This window comes from Mastomys coucha, unplaced genomic scaffold (genome assembly GCF_008632895.1).
Source record: "Mastomys coucha isolate ucsf_1 unplaced genomic scaffold, UCSF_Mcou_1 pScaffold3, whole genome shotgun sequence".
In the NCBI taxonomy this organism is placed as follows: Eukaryota; Metazoa; Chordata; class Mammalia; order Rodentia; family Muridae; genus Mastomys; species Mastomys coucha.
This window is the reverse complement of record NW_022196909.1, coordinates 68385604-68405675: the sequence shown is the minus strand read 5'-3', so window position 1 is coordinate 68405675 and position 20072 is coordinate 68385604. Positions and strand designations below refer to the sequence as shown.

The 20072-nt window shown below is 41.0% G+C and overlaps 1 protein-coding gene across 1 annotated transcript in view; it reads left to right on the top strand.

Moving 5' to 3' along the window:
- The first annotated feature begins 154 nt into the window (after positions 1-154).
- Positions 155-20072, top strand: part of Efhb (EF-hand domain family member B) — a 67205-nt gene continuing 47287 nt past the window's right edge. Inside the window, exons 1-5 of the mRNA XM_031348169.1 lie at positions 155-1052; positions 10755-10817; positions 11646-11789; positions 13594-13774; positions 17176-17286. Coding sequence (XP_031204029.1) covers positions 204-1052; positions 10755-10817; positions 11646-11789; positions 13594-13774; positions 17176-17286 — 1348 coding nt within the window. The 5' untranslated portion in view covers positions 155-203. The remainder of the gene's footprint in view (positions 1053-10754; positions 10818-11645; positions 11790-13593; positions 13775-17175; positions 17287-20072) is intronic.

Here is a 20072-nt window from a genome sequence, read left to right as displayed (position 1 = left end):
CAGGGAAGGAGCACGAAACAAAAACCGGTATTCAGTGAAAAGAAAAGGAGTGAAGCAAGTCTGTGAAAGGGAGATGGGCGGGGCAGGTTACAGGGAAGAATTGCTGGCCAAGCCCCGCCCCAAGTCTGTTTCCTAGGTAACGGGGTAAACAGACTCCATTTAGTCTCCTAGGCAGGGAACAGCCTGCAGGGAGTACTGTGAGTATGTGTTCATTTGTCAGAGGGGGGTCCCCCAAACCTTTGCAAACTTCAGCTTCTCCGTTAGAGATGAGTTCCCTGAGAAGGACGAGAGCACCTGAAATGTCGGAACTTGGACTCACCCCAGAACAAAAGGACGATATAAGAGACAGGGTACTTAGGGGATCAAAATCTCCCACGGAGCTGGAGTTCGAATTGAGAGTAGAACAAGATCGAAGAAGGAGGGAAAGGATGGCATCATCAGAAGTAAACGCGCCAGCAGGCCATGCGCTTGGAATAGGACTAGAAAGACGTACTATTTCTAGGACGCCCACAGAGATGGGTAGTTTAGGACTCCACAGGGGCTCTGCTTTCCAGGGATCAAAACCTCTGGGTGTATTACCAGGAAGACTGGGGCCAGAAAACAAGAGCCTTCCACCTTGCCTTCGCTATGGAGGGACACTACACCCTCCTTTGGGCACAGTACATGCAAGTCCACTGGCCACAGGGAGCAAAAGGAGGCCTCTAGCCTGTGGTTCTGCCTGGACGGATGCTGTAGTGGGAAAGCAGCCTGTTGTAGGCCTGGAACTGAGAAAAGAACTGGAAAAAGAACCCACCTGTGTTGTGGTGAACTCCTACACAGAGGTGCCCCCTAAGGAGGTAGACATCGGGTTGCCACAAACCCAGGAATCAGATGAAGCCAAAAATACAGAGCCTCTAATAAGTTTAGTAAGAGAACCTTCTGAATGTCCATTTTCCCAACAACCAGAAGAGAAAAAGGAGCCCATCAGCACCGAACCTGGAGTGGAGCCTCCAGGGAACATCAGGCCCATATATTCAGGGAAATTCTTTGATCGGGTGCCTTGCTGGCCAAGTGTAAGTTCATGTTGTTGTGTTTGTTGTCTTTTGTTTGTTTCTCCTAGGGTTTCCCCTTGAATTCCTGGATAGCTGTGTCTTTCCTGAGATGATGATGTAGTGAAGCTGGTTTGTGTTTTTGTACAGACAAATAGCAAAGTTTTTGTTGGGATTCCGTCTTAGTTAGGGGTGCTATTGTTCTGCTGAAACACCATGACCAAAGGCAAGTTGGTGAGGAAAGGGTTTATTCAGCTTACACTTTCACATCACAGTCCTCATCTAAGTTAGGACAGGACACCTAGAGAGGCAGGAGCTGATGTAAGCCATGGACAGGTGCTGCTAATTGGCTTGCTCTTCCTGGCTTGCTCAGCCTTTTTTTCTTATAGAACCCAGGACTATCAGCACAGGGATGGCACCATCCATAATCTGGAACCTCCCCCATAAATTACTAAGAAAAAAAATGCCCTACAGGCTTGCCTACAGCTTGTTCTTATGGCAGTCTTTTCTCAATTGAGTTTTCCTCCTCTTAAATGACTCTGGCTTGTGTCAAATTGACATAAAACTAGTCAGTACGTAGTATTTTTTGAAGAATGTAATTATTATTATTAAGGATGTAATTATATTGTTGTTGCTGTTTTGTTGTTGTTTGAGACAGGGTTTTTCTGGGTAGCCCTGGCTCTTCTGGACAACTCAGAGATTCACCTGCCTCTGCCTCCAGAGCACTGGGATTAAAGGTGTGTGGCACCACTGCCCACCACAAATACAGATTCTAACCCTTTTGCTACTGGACTCTGCAGAAGTTCCTTAGAAGTCTTCTGATTCTCTGCCTTCCTTCCTAGGTGTTAGCTTGCTGCCGTTTACACACCTGTGGTTTTTCCTGACTCCCTTCTCTTTCTACCTTTGACTTTCGTTTTCTCCCCATTCTCCATTTCCTCAACCCTCTCACACACTGACAGTACCAAGATTTCTAACATCCACATGGTGAGTGAGGAGAGGCTTTTCTTTTATGTTCATTATTCACTGGTATCCTCTGTCTTCAGCAAACTCTTGTAGTCATCATTGTGGGAGTCCAGGTCAACATGAGATAGAAAGTGTATACCCTGCAGATATAGGCTTAATTCAGTGATGGAGATAGGCAATGAAATGAATATTCCACAGGTGTCAAAAGGAAGATTAAAAATTTTTCTTCCTTCAAAGAAATGCATTCTTTATCACGAATTTCATAGAAATGCTTTACAAACAGGATAGGCAAAAAGTTTAAGGGAAGAAAGTATCAGAGCTGGGTATGGCGGTGATCCAAGCACTTGGGTGAGCAAGACAGAGAGATTGTCATGAATCCCATGCTAACTTGGGCTACAAGGTGAGACCTTGCTCAGAAACCAAAACCAAAACCAACCAAACCAAAAAGTAAAAGGAAGATGTCAATCCACAAATCAGCAGAAGACTGGCTGCTTAGCATGCAGTGAAGCTCTGCATTCTAGCCATCTGTCTTAGTTAGGGTTTTACTGCTATGCACAGACACCATGATCAAGGCAACTTTTTTTTTTTTTAAAGATTTATTTATTATTATATCTAAGTATACTGTAGCTGTCTTTAGACACTCCAGAGGAGGGCATCAGATCTCATTACAGATGGTTGTGAGCCACCATGTGGTTATTGGGATTTGAACTCAGAACCTTTGGAAGAGCAGTCAGTGCTCTTAACCGCTGAGCCATCTCGCCAGCCCCCCCCCCCCATCCCCAAGGCAACTCTTATAAGGACATTTAATTGGAGCTGGCTTAAAGGTTCAGAGGTTCAGTCTATTATTATCAAGGCAGGAACATGGCAGGTATGGTGCAGGAGGAGCTGAGAGTCCTACATCTTCATCCAAAGGCAGACAAGACAAAACTGACTTCCAGGCAGCTAGGTCACACTTCCTCGAACAAGACCATTCCAATTCCAGTAAGGCCACACATCCTTGGGCCAAGTATATTCAAACCACCACAGTGCTGCTGCTTCCATTCCTCGGTAATGTTTGAGTATTGTAAACAAGCCGCAGGGTAATCAAAGCTGTCCCTGCTTCACTTTTGTTTTTGAGACATGGTTATGGAGCCCAAGCTGCCTTCATATTTGCTTCACCCCAAAGAAGAAATTGTTTGTTGGGGTCCAGGAATCACCCCACAAACCACATAAACACTGATCTCAGTCAGACAAGGATGGTTCATTGAACACACACCTAAGACTTATCAATCAGGGCCATAGCTCAGAACTTGGGGTCTAAGGCTACAACCCTGAACATTTTCCTATGTCAATTTATAAAGGCTAAAACCATAAAACCCACAATGAACTTATGCAAGTGCTAAAAGTGCTTCCTGGTGGACAGCCCTGAGTCAAGCCATTTTAGACATAACAGTTCATATTAACCTTTAATTTGATGGTTTCTGTGAGAAGCTTATAGTTGTGAAATTTCTTAAGATTAACAAACCTTATAACATAGAGAACACAGGTATGTGGTCAACATGACCCTGAACTGAGTCAAGTTATTTTTCTGCATCAATAACTGGCAGGCATATTACAGCAACAATATAAAATAGCTGGCAGGCACAACTTTGTTTCTTTTGAGACAGGATCTGTCTATGTATTTTAGGTTGGCCTTGAACTCTCCATCCTCTTGAGCTAGCATTCTCAGAACTAAAAGCTAGATAGGACTAGGATTGCCCAGTGAAGAGATGGTTTCGTAAAACAAATTTTCTTTTCTCTCTTTTTTTTTTTTTTTGACACAGGGTTTCTCTGTGTAGTCCTGGCTGTCCTGAAACTCACTCTGTAGACTAGGCTGGCCTTGAACTCAGAAATCCACCTGCCTCTGCCTCCCAAGTGCTAGGCGCCACCACCGCCTGGCCTAAAACAAATTTTCAAGACAGGGTTTTTCTGTGTAGCCTTGCCTGTACTGGACCAGGCTGGCCTTGAACTCAAAGATTTAGTTGCCACTGCCTCCTGAGTTCTGGGACTAAAGGTGTGTGCTACCACCACCCAATTAAGAGAGGATTTTTGTTGTTCTTTATGTTTCAGACAGGGTTCTGTATAGTCCAGGATGATCTTGAACTCCCAATCTTTTTGCTTCAGCCTCGAATCTCTCTTGCTTCAGTGAGCTGAGGCATTCTGAGTAAAGCTCCCATGCTGAAATTCAAAGATAAAACTACTAAGGAGCTTATATGGATCCTGCAGAGTTTTATCTGGGTGCACTGGACTTTTGTTCCCCTTGGTTCTGCATTTGTGCTGGCTGTTTTGAACCACTCTGCTTTCTGCTCTGTCAGCAGATTATCTCAGCTACTGCTTCTCTTGGGTGTGCCTGTTCTTATTTCTGGATTAGTTCTGTTGTTTATGGTTTCTGATCTGGCCCCACACGCATATGTATTCTGGCCCTCGGCTCCTGTGCTGGCTGGTCTTATGCCAACCTGGTACAAGCTACAATTGTCTGAAAGGAGTGAACCTTAATTTAAAAAAAAAATGCCTAAAGAAGTTCCAGCTGTAAGGCATTTTTTAAATTGGTGATTGATGGGAGAGGGCCTAGCACATGGCTTCTCCTTCAGCTCATGCCTCCATGTTGCTGCCCTGTTTGAGTTCCTATCCTGATTCCTTGGATGATTATCAATAATATGGAAGTATAAGCCAATACCCTTTCCTTTCCAATTTGCTTTTTGGTCATTGTGTTTCACCGAAGCAACAACAACCCTAACAAAGACAACCTCCAAAGAGCATAGTTCTAAAATATCTATGTCTGCCATCTTCCACTCTTCCATCCAAACATTTACCCTTCCTTCTTTTCTTTTTCTTCTTTTCTTTTACTTTTTAATATATATTTTTGAAGCAGAGTCTCATCTTACACTGAAGTGAAGGCTAGCCTGGAACTTATAGTGATGCTCAGGCTTCAGCCTTCCCAGTTTTCAAGATTATAGTTATGGGCTATCATGTAAGCATCTCTCTTCCTCCTTCTCTCCCTCCCTCCCTCTCTCCCTCTCTCCCTCCCTCCCTTGCCCTTTCCCTCCCTCTCTTCCTCTCTCTGTAACTCACGATAACTTCAAATTGTGAGCTTTCTGCCTTAGCTTCTTTGAAAGGAGCAAACAGAGTGACTAGTTGGGTGATGTCTAAGGGTTTCATTGCTGTGAAGACACCATGACAAAGGCAACTCTTATACTAATTTTTTAATTAGGGTTGGCTTACAGTGTCAGAGGTTCAGTCCATTATTATCATGGTGGAAAGCTTGGCAGTGTTCAGGCAGACATGGTGCTGGAGGAGCCTTGAGTTCCACATGTTTATCAGAAGGAAGCCAGTAGGAGATTTTCTTTTTACATTGGGCAGAGGTTGAGCATAGGAAACCTCAAAGCCCACCCCCACAGTGACATACTTCCTCCAACAAGGTCACTTCTACTCTAACATGGTTGTGTTTACTCCAACTAGACTAGACCTCTTAATAGTGTCGTTCTGTGGGCCAAGCAATAAAACAGATGAGTCTATGGGGGTCAAACCTATTCAAACCATTGCAGGTGGGGTGGCTCTTGCCTGTTGTCTTAGAGTTTCTAGGTTTGTTTGTTTGTTTGTTTAGTACAGAATAGAGTTTATTTAGGGCATGGGGAGAGGAGTTAAGAGAGTAACAGAGGCAGAGAAAGGCAGAGAGAAGGAGAGAGTAGACAAGTAGGGGATGGCCATGACCACATGGAGAGAAGGGGGAAGGGGATGGGGACAGAGGGGGGGCAAAGGGGCAAGGCAGAGAAGCAGGAGTAAGAGCTGTCTTAGAATTTCTATTCCTGCACAAACATGACCAAGAAGCAAGTTGGGGAGGAAAGGATTTATTCAGCTTACACTTCCACATTGCTGTTCATCACCAAAGAAAGTAAGGACTGGAACTCAAGCAGGTCACGAAGCAGAAGCTGATGCAGAGGCCATGGAAGGATGTTACTTACTGGCTTGCTTCCCCTACCTTGCTCAGCCTGCTTTCTTATAGAACCCAAGACTACCAGCCCAGGGATGGCACTACCCACAATAGGCCCTCCCACCCTTGATCACTAGTTGAGAAAATGCCCCACAGCTGGGTCTCATGGAGGCACTTCCTCAACTGAAGCTTCCTTCTCTGTGATAACTCCAACTTGTGTCAAGTTGACACACAAAACCAGCCAGTACACCTGTAATCCTAGCTTTCAGGAGGCTGAGGCATGAGGATTGCCACAAATTCAGGCTAGTCAGGATATAGAATGAGAAATTGTCTCAAAAAAACAAAAGAAAGCAAAGCAAAGGAATGAGCAGCTAGCAGTGTTTAAATATGGCTAATAAGGCCAACAGAGAGCTGAGGTCTGCACCCTTCTATGATTTTCCCACCAAATTCCATGTTATACATAGTTGTTTCAACATTGATAAATGGTCTTTATTATTTATTTAATAAACAAACATTTCACTATAAATGAAAAATTATTTTGTTTAGTTTGGGATCAGAACCTCTGAGGTTGTTTTCACTGAGTTATTGCGGAGGCAAGCTTTTTTTTTTTCCCACAGTATTTTTTTCCTTTTTCTTCTTCTTCTTCTTCTTCTTCTTCTTCTTCTTCTTCTTCTTCTTCTTCTTCTTCTTCTTCTTCTTCTCCTTTTTCTTTTTTTTTTCGAGACAGGGTTTCTCTGTGTAGCCCTGGCTGTCCTGGAACTCACTCTGTAGACCAGGCTGGCCTCGAACTCAGAAATCCGCCTGCCTCTGCCTCCCAAGTGCTGGGATTAAAGGCGTGCGCCACCACCGCCCAGCCAGAGGCAAGCTTTTATACTGCTATTTTCTATTTATGAACTGCAGAAATATGAATTAAACTATCAGAAGAAAGATGAACAGTATATTTCAAAATAATACATCACTACTAGTATTTTCTTAAATGAACATAAATAGATAAAGTCTTTTTGTTTGTTTGTTTTGTTTTTAGTAGAGCTTAAAATCTTGGCTCTTACTGTGGTACAAGTCCAAAATAAGAACAATTTTGAGACATTGGATTTCATTGTCATAAGGCTGGACTTCAATGACCCTCACATCACCAAAGGATTTTACCTCCATCATAGCTAAGCTAAGAGTTGACAGTTCTGCTACACCAAGGACTGAATTGTAGGCGTAATTTTTGGATACAGATTTCCTGATATGGTCAAAGCTATTTGGCTTGAGTGATTGTCTTCATTCTCAGCCCACAGAGAACAGGTTACATTCATTTAAGAAATGATTTGTGTATTAAGATGGTCTATCCATGAAGTCATTCACCAACTGCTTCAATGAACAATGATTCTGCTTGGAGGGTGGCACAGACATTAGGTGAGGGTAAGAATCTGGTTCGTTGGCTGTGCTGATTTTGAAAAGTATTCATTTCAGAGAAAGAGTAACTTATAAAGTCCTCTTCTTCAAACTTGATACAATAGTTATAAACATCCAGCAAAGCATTCAGTCTCACTCTTTGTTGTTCTCTTACAAGCCACCTCCCAAGTTAATTGTCTATGTTTCTTTTGGCTGTATAAATACATTTGAAGTAAGTAAGCTGCTCTGAAAACCATAGTATAGTGTAACAACATCAAATAAACAATACTACTAATAGAGAGGCTGAGATAGGAGAACAATAGCAAGGCACTGTCACATACAAACAAGCTGACAGTGTATATGGATTGTACAATATGGGACCTATTTCTCCAATTACTAAATTAGAGAGACCACTGGATGACAGCCAACAAATTTCTAATTCCTCATACTTTTGAATTTCAATCGATTAGGATATGTTGGTAATATTAATTTTCTTTTCTTTTTCTTTCTTTCTTTCTTTTTTTTTTTGTTTTGAGACAGGGTTTCTCTGTGTAGCCTCAGCTGTTCTGGAACTCACTCTGTAGACCAGGCTGGCCTCGAACTCAGAAATCTACCTGTCTCTGCCTCCCAAGTGCTGGGATTAAAGGCTACTGCCTGGCTAATTTTCATATTAATATATTAAGAAAAGGTAACTGTTACTTCCTGTTATTTTTGTTGTTAGAGGTGGAATTAGGTTTGTATGGGTTTGTTGAAAGATTACTTTCTTGCTTCTTCTAGGGTGTACTTTTGCTCTTTATGTTGGTGTTTTCCATCTGCTATCTTTTGTGTGACTGGATTTGTGGAAAGATATTATGTAAATTTGGTTTTGTCATGAAATATCTTGTTTTCTCCATCTATGGTAATTGAGAGTTTTACTGGGTATAGTAGCCTGGGCTGGCATTTGTGATCTTGTAGGGTCTGTATGACATCTGCCTAGGATCTTCTAGCTTTCCTAGTCTCTGGTGAGAAGTCTGTTGTAATTCTGATAGGCCTGCCTTTATATGTTACTTGACCTTTTTCCCTTACTGCTTTTAAAATTCTTTCTTTATTTAATGCATTTGGTATTTTGATTATTATGTGTCTGGGGGAATTTCTTTTCTGGTCCAGTCTATTTGGAGTGCTGTAGGCTTCTTGTATGTTCATGGGCATCTCTTTCTTTAGGTTAGGGAAGTTTTCTTCTATAATTTTGTTGAAGATATTTACTGGCCCATTACCTTGAGAGTCTTCACTCTCTTCTATATCTATTATCCTTAGGTTTGGTCTTCTCATTGTGTCCTGGATTTCCTGGACGTTTTGGGTTAGGAGCTTTTTGGTTTTTGTATTTTCTTTGACTTGTGTCGGTGTTTTCTATTGTGTCTTCTACCCATGAGATTCTCTCTTCTATCTCTTGTATTCTTTGGTGATGCTTGCATCTATGACTCCTGATCTCTTTCCTAGGTTTTCTAACTCGAGGGTTGTCATTCTTTCTGATTTCTTTATTGTTTCTATTTCCATTTTTAGATCCTGGATGGTTTTGTTCATTTCCTTTACCTGTTTGTTTGTGTTTTCTTTTAATTCTTTAAGGGATTTTTGTGTTTCCTCTGTAAGGGCTTCTAGCTGTTTACCTGTGTTTTCCTGTATTTCTCTGAGAGAGTTGTGTCCTTCTTAAAGTTCTGTATCATCATCATCATGAGAAGTGATTTTAGATCTGAACCTTGCTTTTCTGGTGTGATGGTGTGGCCAGGACCTGCTCTGGTGGGAGAAGTGGATTCTGATGATGCCAAGTAACTTTGTTTTCTGTTGCTTATTTTCTTACCTTTGCCTCCTGCCATCTGGTTATCTCTAGTGCTACCTGCCCTGGCTAAATCTGACTGGGGCCTGTCCTACCTGTGATCCTGGTTGTGTCAGAGCTCCTCAGAGTCAAGCTGTGTCTGTGATCCTATGATTCTGGCATCCTGTGATCCTGGGTGTGTTAGAGTGCCTGGGAGTAGAGCTTCCCCTTGGTGTTGTGGGACTGGCTGCAAAATTTGCACCCAAGGCCTGCTTAGGGCACTGGTTCAGACAGACCGGAAGTAACCTGTGCCACTGGGCTGGTGGAGTTTCTGCGTGCTTGGGTCCCGCTGGTCCCAATTACTCCCTGTGTTTGGACAGATTTTGTGTCCTCCTCACCTCAGATCCTATTGTGTTTAGTCTTTCTAATGCTGTGATCCTTTAATATAGTTTCTCTCGTTGTGGTGACCCCAACCACAAAATTATTTTCATTGCTATTTTGTTACTATAATTTGCTGTTAGGAATCATAATGTAAATATTTGATATCTGATAATCATCCTCTGTGAAATGGTCATATGACTACCAAAGGAGTTGTAACCTACAGGCTGAGAACCATTGGCTTAGGGTCACTGTAGAAGGGAATCTCAGGTGAGAAATTGCCCAGATTAGATTGACCTTTAGTACCTGTAGACATGTCTGTAGAGGGATTGTCTTGATTGTTAATTGATGGAGGAGGGCCCAGCCCACTGCCAGTGGTACCATTCCCTAGACAAGTGATCCTGCCCTGCATAAGAATGGTAAGTATGAGTGAGTGTGCCATCAAGCAGTATACTTCCATGGTTTCTTCTGTCTTCTCTTGACTGTGAGTTCCTTCATCAGAGGTGGTGTGTAAAATAGGTAGGTCTGATTGAATTTCTGCCCCAACTTCCCTTGACAATGATAGATTGTCACCAGAAGTGTAAGCCAAGTATTATTTGAATCATTTTCTCTAGGAGCCGGGCTACAAGTAACATGCTAGTAAGTGTATAAATATTTTCTGGGCTTCTGTGAGAGTTTGTTCAATTCTAGAGGCTGTCGCTGGGAAGTATGATTTAGGGGCTAGCCTGGGCTTAAAAAACAAATTTGTTTGAAACACACATATATTTCATATATTTGGAAATGAAATAATTAACTAGTGAAAAAGCTTAAGATTGTTTGTGGCCAAGCATGTTAATGTTTGTAATCCTAGCACCAAGGTGGCAGAGGCAAGAGGATTGCCATAAATTTGAGTGAAATCCTCTGTCAAAAAGAGAAGAAAACAAAAAAAGCCTGTTGACATTGCACACACCTGTAATCTCTGCACTGGGGAGGTGACAGGCAAAGATTAGGAATTCAAGGTCATCCTGTACTACAAAGCCAGTTCCAGACCTAAACAAACCAGAAAAAGAAATACCATGTTTCCAACAAACAGGTAAGCACTTCATAAGGTCACAGAATTACTGGATGCATTTCTGCTTCTCATTTGTTTACTATCTGTTCAATTGTTCCCTTATATTATTTTAGTATCATTTATAGCATTTGAGGTACAGGGTAAGTTTAAAATACATTCCACTCCTTAACAATGCTTTCTTTACCCTGAAATGATCAATGTTTTTTCCCCTCTAAGGCAGGAAAAGTTAAGCCAGTTGGATACAGAGTTGCAAACTGTTTGACTGAAAAACTTCCTAGGGTGAGCATTCCCAGTCGTTCTGTTTATACCTTGAATATGAGCCTTAGGAGACAACTCTCAGCTTTCCGCATGAAAGGGCACACAGATGTAATGTGGTCAGTTTTGATCCTTTACTATATTTTGGCCATACCTATTGATTTCACCCAAGAAAATGAAAATGAAAATATACATTTCTTTTAGTTTACCAAAAATTCTAGTATTCAATGTATTTCAGTAGGAATTATGGGATGCTTGTAACCTGGATGCTTTGATGGGTGGGGGATGTCTGTGTGACTGTAAGTCACATGTGTGCAGTATCCATGGAGGCCAGAAAAGAGCATGGAATCTTTGGAGCTGGAGTGTTAGGTGGTTATGTGGGTGCAGGGAACCTAACTCAGGGCCCCTAGAAAAGCAGTAAATGCTCGAATAAATACTTAGCCTTTTCCAGTCCCCTAAATTATAGTCTTAAAAATGTTTTAAAATTAATTTTTATTTTATGTGTATAAGTGCTTTGCCTGTATTTATGACTATTCACCAGGTACATACCTGATGCCCAGAGAGGTCAGAATCAATCATCAGATCCCCTGGAACTGGAGTTTCAGAGCCAACATGTGGGTACTGGAACTGAACCTGGGTTCTCTTGCAAGAGCAACAAGTACTCTTATGCACTTAGCCATCTCTTCAGCTCCTCAAGCTGTAATATTTAAAGTATTTTATTTCCATCAGTAAACAAATTTTAGAGGGTATGTCCTAGTTTTCAGATTCAGGAAGCCACCACTGGCTAAGAAAGTTGAGCTGATATTTTGAAATTCATGCTTCATACTTCTTTTCTTGTTTCACTTTTCCCAGCTAATGACTCCCCCAGAGGCAAAGAAGTACTTCAACTTCAGATATCCACCTGCTGGAGCAGAAAGAGTATTTTATGGCAGAGCAAATGATCCCCAAATTGCACCTTATTTGACACATGGAATAAGATCTAAAATCTCAATACCGGTAAACCTTTCTTTCTTTCCCCCCTATATTAATCATTAATTTACCAAGTTAGAACGTTGTACAAATAAAGGTGTAAGTGGAATTTGTAATTATTGAGGGTATTTTTTTCCTCACTCTGGCTTCTAAAAACACTAGTCTTGGGCAATGGTTTGAGTTTTCAAGTAACTAAGAATGGGCAAAAGAAGCAGCAGTTCAAACCCAGACTTCACTGATCCTCAGATGGTATGCGGCTGTGGCATCCCATTTTCCCAGTAAAGACAAATGTCATCATATCTTATTAATCATTAAGAGAGTAGGCCTACTCCTCTTGCCCTGAGGCCCTACAGAGAGCATGTATAGATCTTAAGTGGATCAGAAAATATTTGGTGCTGACTGCCTGGATATAACTGTCCTCTAACTATTTATCCACCTTCCTATCTTCTATATTTGTTATCTCCCTTTTATTTATTTCAGCTTATTTATTAAGTTTATTTATTTAGTTATTTATTGGTGCAGCTAAATCTGGAACTCAGGGTATTCTGTATTTCTGGGTAAACACTCCTATTGAGACCTATCACCAACCCTCTATCTTTTTGTTTAAAAACCCTTTCCCACTTTGTGTGTGTGTGTGTGTGTGTGTGTGTGTGTGTGTGCACTTTATGTATAGGCATGCATATAGGGAGTCAGAGGACAACTTTGTAGAGTTTTTGTAGAGTTGATTCCCTCCTTCTTTCACATGGTTTCTGGGGATCAAAGTCGCACTAGCAGGCTCTTGTGGCAGTATTTTTACTTGCTGATCCATGTGTCAGGTCCTTTTTGATTTTTTGAAACAATGTACTATGCCCAGTATCTATCTCTCCCCTGGTTTTTGTTTGTTTGTCTTTTGCTGTTCGTTTGTTTGAGGAAGTGGTTTTTCTTCATAGCCATAGCTTGTCTTGAACTCAGATCCACCTGCCTCTTCCTCCACAGTTCTGAGACTAAAGGCATGTGCCATCATGTCCAGTGCTTTCTATCATTTTTATCTTTTGCTATTTCAAGTTTTTATTCTGTAGTTTAGGTTGGCCTTAATCCTCCTGCCTCTGCTACTTAAATGCTGGGATTAGAGTACTGTGTCATCAAGCCCAATCTGGGTTTCATATGTTTGAGAAAGTTGGTGGAAATGATTTGTGTTATGTGCTTGTCATACCTGTTGTTCTTGAGTATTTGCATCAATAAACTGGAACCTCCTTCCATAAGTTGTTTAGCACCACTGTAGTAAAGTTTCATTTATCTGTCTATGTATGTATGTATGTATGTATGTATGTATGTATGTATCTATCTATCTATCTATCTATCTATCTTTGTATCTATCTGTGTATCTGTGTATGTATGTAAGTATGTATGTACGTATGTACTTACCTACCTACCTATCTAGTTACTTAATGCTGGGGATTGAACCTGTGGCCTTGTACCTGTTAGGCATGTGCTCTATTGTTGTCTAGGCCTTTTTTTTTTTCCTTTTTTGCTTTGTAGCTAGAACTTACAACCCCATGAGCACTCCACTGCTGAACCATATCTCCATCTGGTCTTGCACTCTTTCTGTAATCCATGCTTGCCTGGAACATGGTGTCCTGGAAGTTCAGTTCTCCCACCAGCTAGGATACAGTTCTAGCCGAGAGTTCTGCTTTGTTAAACTTTTGTTACTGATTTTGTCAGTTCATTGGAAGATGAGAAAAGCCAATGATGTTGGGGGAAATATCAGTTTAATCACATTGTCTTCTCATTAGAGTTTTAGTTTTCTTACATATACTTGTTTCGATACCTGAACATTCTATAATTTCTTTAGGTGGGCTCATTGATAAACCCACAGCCCATTACCACGTTTCAACAGAAAATTAAAGACAAAAAAGAATCTATATATTTTAGCCATCAACGAGCACCACTGGGAAAATCTCATGATCAAACACCAGGATTGCCTAAAGGAATGGATGTGATCAATACAACATTAGGGACACCGACTATCAGAGGTAGTTAAAATAAGGGGCAGGAGGAGGCGGGAGAATACGTCTTTTGAAATTGGATTAAGTATGTCACTGGTATATTTTCTGCTGATGGTGTGAAGGATTGTTAATGGTGAAAGATGAACAAAGTCTTCACAAATGATCTGTGGTCTGCTTGGGCCATTTTCTCCTTCTATCTAGTCCTTATGACAAAGACATCACATCCTCTCTGTCCCATAACTACAATCTCACTTTTGTGTTTTTTGCTTTCAGCTTTCTGCTTTTATTTGAACCTATACTTTTTTTCTACTTAGACTGTATCTTGACATGGTACCTGGAGAGTGACATAGAGAGAGAGAAGACTGAAGTACTCTATATACAAGTAAAAAGTTGGTATCATAGCAGGATCTCTCTCTCTTCCTTTCTTCTTGTATTCCTACCTCCCTCTCTCCTTTCCTTCTTGTCAATTTTTCTTTCTTTTTAGGTTACTTTGTGATACTTACTTTCTCTATCAATGGATATGATTCACACATCAAAAGAAATACTGTTTCTTTTTGCTTCATTGAATTTCTGAAAGCAAAACAGATCATTATTACTTCCATTGGACACTGGAACCATCTGAGAGAAATCTTCTGCTTCTGAGGATTTTGCTATCTCTCTCTCTCTCTCTCTCTCTCTCTCTCTCTCTCTCTGTAGACAAGGTCTCTCACAGTGTGTAGTCTTGCCTGACTTGGAACTCATTATGTAGACCACACTGACTTTGAAACCTTGAACTCTTAGAGATCCACCTTTCTCTGCCTCTGGAGTGCTGGGATGAAAGATGTTGATCACCATGCCTGACACCCCACAGAATTCTCATTGTAGCCAGAGATCCTGAAGTATAAGTCCACTATGTGCCAGCAACTTTTCTGTCAGAATATTTGAAGAATATAGTCATCATTAAGCTCAACTAAATGATCTTCCTTGAGTTATTTATTTACTTATGGTGTTTTTCAAGATAAGGTGTCTTCCAGCCTCATACTTGCACTTGACCCTTTTGCCTCTACTTTCCAAGCACTGGGATTACAGATGTAAGCCACAGTATGGGGTTTGAATTATCTTTTAAGATAGCTACCCAATGAAAGAAACATATTATAATATGTCTTTGTACATTGAACATAAACATCTAAAAATCTTCAAGTAAAAATTTTTTAGAAATCCTCAAGTAGTGTTTTACAGGAAAGTTTTCTCTCCTATGGGTGGAATTTTGGGCCGGGAGCAAGCTAGTCAAGTCATCTACCTCTGAGCCGTAGCCTCGGTGATCCTTTTACCTTTTGTTTTAAAAACAGGTCTCACTGTGTAGCCCAGATGCGCCTGGAGCTTCAGGTTTTCCAACTCTGCCCTGTGTGGGACAATGCTGTGCTTGCTGATATGTCTACTACCCTGGCTTTTCTTTTTTTTTTCATATTATTTGAACATGATTTCTCTCTCTCTCCCTCCCTCTCTTACTCCCTCCCTCCCTCCCTCTCTCTTCCTCTTCCCTTCTTCCTTCCCCCCTACTCACACTCTGATTCATCACATTGCTGGAGATTGGGCCTGGGGTCTCATACAAGTAGGCAAGTAGTCTATCACCAACTTCTTTTTTTTTTTTTTTTAAGATTTTTATTTATTTATCATGTTAGTATACTATAGCTGTCTTCAGACACACCAGAAGAGGGTGTCAGATCTCATTACAGATGGTTGTGAGTCACCATGTGGTTGCTGGGATTTGAACTCAGGACCGCTGAGCCATCTCACCAGCCCTATTACCAACTTCTGATATCATTAGCTATTAACTCAGAGACTTCAGTTCCTGACAGAAAAGCCAAAAGAGGGCTGGTGAGATTTACATAGTAATACATATTGACAGATTGATGGGGAGCAGGGAACAGGGAGTGGAATTACATTTATAAGATTATTAGGTATCAGCCAGATGCAGTGGCATGTGTTTATAACTCCAGCATTTGGGAAGCAAAAGTAGGAAGATCAGGAGTTTAAGGCCACCCTGAGCTACAAGTGACCATGTTTCAAATAAGAAATAAATTTTAATAAAAAGTATTGAATGAGACAGGCATAGTGGCATCCATTACCTGCCTTTCTTGTTATAGTGACTGGCAGAATCAACTTAAGGAAGGGTTAATTGAAGGGTTAATTTGCTCTCACATTCTGAGAGAGCACAGTCCATTGTGATAAGGAAGGCATGTAGCTGGTACTCTCGCATATTCATGGACTAGGAAGTAGAAGATAAAAGTGAGACTGGGCTATAACAGCTCAGCATCCTACTTACCTGGCGACCTCCCTAAACCATGCTACCTAGCAGGGCAAGGATTAAAACACAGGAGCCTGTGAGAAAAACTTTTCTTTTAAATTGAAATGGAGCATTGTGCCTATAATCCTAGAACTCCAGTGGCTAAGGCAGGACACTCTCAAGTGTGTTTGTATATGTATGTGTATGTATGTATGTGTGTTATGTATGTAAATATATGTATATTTGGATATACACACATATATACATATATATGTATATGTATATATGGATCTTGTCTGGAAAAAACAAGGGCAAGAGACACAGCTTAGTGATGGAGGGAATGCCTATTATGCGTAAGGCCCCACATTCAACCTTCAGCCTTTGAAGAATAGTTAAGTGAAACAAGACAACTCACTGTATGTGAACTGAGAATTGTGGGAAGAGGAATTTGTTCTTGATTCCATGAGTTCCCTGTTAATCTCTGGCTATATTGAGAGTGGAGATTCAAACCAAAACAGACTACATGTTCATGCTTCAAGTTACAGCTGCCAAAATTTGCACATGTCACACCAGTGTTTCTAATTTGGAATTCAGATTTGCTTGCATTATCCTAGGAAGTTGGGAACAAATATAAGCTGGAATTTTCTAGAGTCTCAGGACGGAGAATTTAAATGGAGTTGGAGTACAGCTGAGGATAACCCAATGGCTCTGATAGAATTCTGATCTTCAGAATTCTCAGAGCTTTACAGCAAAATGATACATAGACTTTTTCTATTCCCTATCTTATCTCCCTTCCCTCCCCTTCCTTCCTCCTCCTCCTTATTCTCTGTCTATGTCTCTTTGTATCTGTCTCTCTGTGTCTCTGTCTCTGTCTCTCCTCTCCCTCCCTGCCCCTCTTTTAGGACAGGGTCACATGTAGCCTAGGCTGACCTCAAATTCATGATATAGCCCAGGCTATCCTTGAAGTCCAGGTCCTCCTCCCTCACCATATACAGCTCATCTTGTTTTAGATGATAGATATTTGTTTAATTGGCTATGTGATCTTCTAGGCATTCTGTGTAGCTTATTAACCCAATCAGACCAAACTTGTCATCAGCTGTAGTTTATATACACAATTAATAGCCAGGAGCCCTTAATGTTGACTTGTTGAGTCTTTTTTCAGAACTGTCTGCTCGTGAAACTGTGAATCCATCAAAATCCTTCGAAGATGTGCTTAAAGAAGGACAGGAAGGACACGATTTGTACACTGTCTCTCACAATGATTATTTTGCAGGTAAGTCTCGCCCAGTATTAAGTGGGGATAAGGATATGAGACTCTCAAATTTGTCAAGAAAAGCACAGAGCATAATGTTCATGAAGTTGGACACCTCATGGATGATGCAGTTGATCCATACATGGCAATTTACTATTATTCATAGCGTCACAAACCATGGTAGTTGGGCACATGTAGACTAATGCATCACATTCTTAAAATATAGAACTAGCTAGGCATGATGGCAGGTAATTATAATCCCAGTTCTCAAGAAACTGAAAGATGATTGCAGGTTTGAGATTAGCACGGTGTACATAGTGAAGCTGTATATTTAAAAAGAATGGAAGGAAGCTAACAAGCAAGGAAACAAGCAAGTGCCCAGAATGGTAGCCCAGGCTCTAACGCAAGCACTCTGGAGGCCAAGGCAAACAAACCTCTGTCAGTCCATGACACCCTGGGCTATATAGTAAGACCTTGCCTCAAAAACAAACAAACAAACAAACAAACAAATGAAAAGAAATAGTTAGGTATGGTAACTCACTCCTATAGTCTTAGCGTTCAGGAAGTTAAAGTTGGAGGGGTGCCAGAAGTTTAAGGCCACTCTGTTTTCTGGTTATTTGGCTTTTTTTTTTTTTTTTTTTTTTGTTCGAGACAGGGTTTCTCTGTATTTAGCCCTGGCTGACCTGGAGCTCACTTTGTAGACCAAGCTGGCCTCGAACTCAGAAATCCGCCTGCCTCTGCCTCCCAAGTGCTGGGATTAAAGGCGTGTGCCACCACTGCCCGGCAAGGCCACTCTGTTTTACAAAGAGAATGCTAGTTCCCTCTTGGTTAGGGTGAGACTTTGCTTCAAGACCACAAGAACAACAATAAAAGAAATGTAGACACATATGTATTATTAAAATGAAAAAATCATAATGAGATGGTTCATTTGGTAAGGGAGTTTACCGTGCAAACCTGGCCACCAGAGTTTAATTCCCAGAGCCTACATAAAACAAAACAAAGCAGAGCAAAACAAACAAAGATCTGGTGACTAGAGTTTAAGTCTCAGAACCCACATAAACCCCTTGCGAGAGCAGAATATGGAAAGTTGTTTTCTGACCTTGGCATGTACACCGTGGTAGACTTCCTGCTTCGTCATGCAAAGGCACAACAGTAATGAATAAAGTGCAATGTCAGCTGCGAAAGAGGAAATGTTACATGGACTCATTTTATTTAGTGGTTTTTTAGCTTTAGTGATTATTATACTTATAAGAACGTCAGCCCCACCTCTTACCACATGTAAGAAAACATCTTTATTGCCTAGGATGCTTTTGAACCTGTAGACCTAAGCAATCTTTCCTTCTCAGCCTCCCACCTGGCTAAGACTGGAGGCATGCAACGCCAATCTTGGCCAAGTGTATAGGGTTATGAATTGGCCAGGTTAGGTTCAAATTTTAGTTCATTCATTTCCTGTCTTAGAACTTGAGTAGTTTATATATCTGATCCTCAACGTGTCTTAGTTCTTGAGTGGCAAGGTGACATTGTGTGAGTTGAGTATATGCAAAAATGCTTAGCGTGGTGCCTAGAACAACCACTATCAGCTACTTACTGACCTTGTCTAATAGCTCCACAGCACTGGAATGAGTTGAAGGATCAACATAAATTTTATAGTGCCATAAAATACATCTGAATTAAAAATATGTCAATGTAGTTTTGATAGAATAACGAAGTGATTAGGCTCTGATTTGGGTCTTGAGGAAGCCCTGGCTGGAGTCTGCTGCTCTTCGTTCTCAGCTAATCTCTGCTGGTTTCTATACTCCTTAGTGTGTTTCCACGGATGGATAGTCTCTACCTCTGTCTCCAGCTGCTGCTGTCCTTGGCCACTTGAACACAATATCCTTCTCCTGCCCTTGACTTCTTGTCTCTCCTTATGACTCATTCTCTTTCTCCCTCTGCCTCTATGACCTGCCTTCCTTTCTTTCCTTTATACTTCTACCCTCCCACAGTTTTTATGAAAATAACATTTTTGTCTAAAATGTAGTCTGTAGCTGAAGGCTGCCTTGACCTTCTGCTATTCCTGTCTCCAGCTCCCACATGCTGGATTATAGGGATGTGCCACTCTACCTGGTTTTGCCAGAATGCTTGATGTGGAGCTGACCAGGGAGACTTATGCAGGAGGATGCTAGGAGTTCTAGGCTAGCCTCAGCTACAGAGGGCCCCATTTCAGAGTGGCAACAACCTATAATGAAACAGCAACAACAAGTGATAACCATGACTAAATGTGTGTGTGTGTGTATGGGTGTAAATTGGTGAATGGTTTAAAACTATTTAAAATAGAGGTGAATAGATTGTTTAGTGTGTAAAGTGCTTGCTGCACAAGACTGAGGAGTTGTTTACATCTTCAGAACTTAGTAAAGCTGAGTAGAGTATTGTGGGTCTGTAATTCTGGTTTGGAACATTCCTAGCAGAACTTAGGCCAGCTAACCTAGCTGTGCATTGGCAGAAAATAGCAAAGAAACCGTGTTTTAACAAAGTAGAAGGAGAAGACCAACCTAAGGTTGTTTTGTGCCCTTCACATGCATGCTGACACAGCACACCCACATGCTGGAACACATGGACATATATACATGCACATACATCACACATGCATTATATGCACACTATATACACAAGAGTATTACAACTATACTTAGAACAGCTTTAATGGACAATAATGAAGTCAAATTTTTTTTTAAGTTTTATTGCATTATAATGAGAGAATTTACATGATTTCAATTTATCTGAATTTGTTAACATTTCTTTTTTTTTCCTTTCTTTTTTTTTTTTTT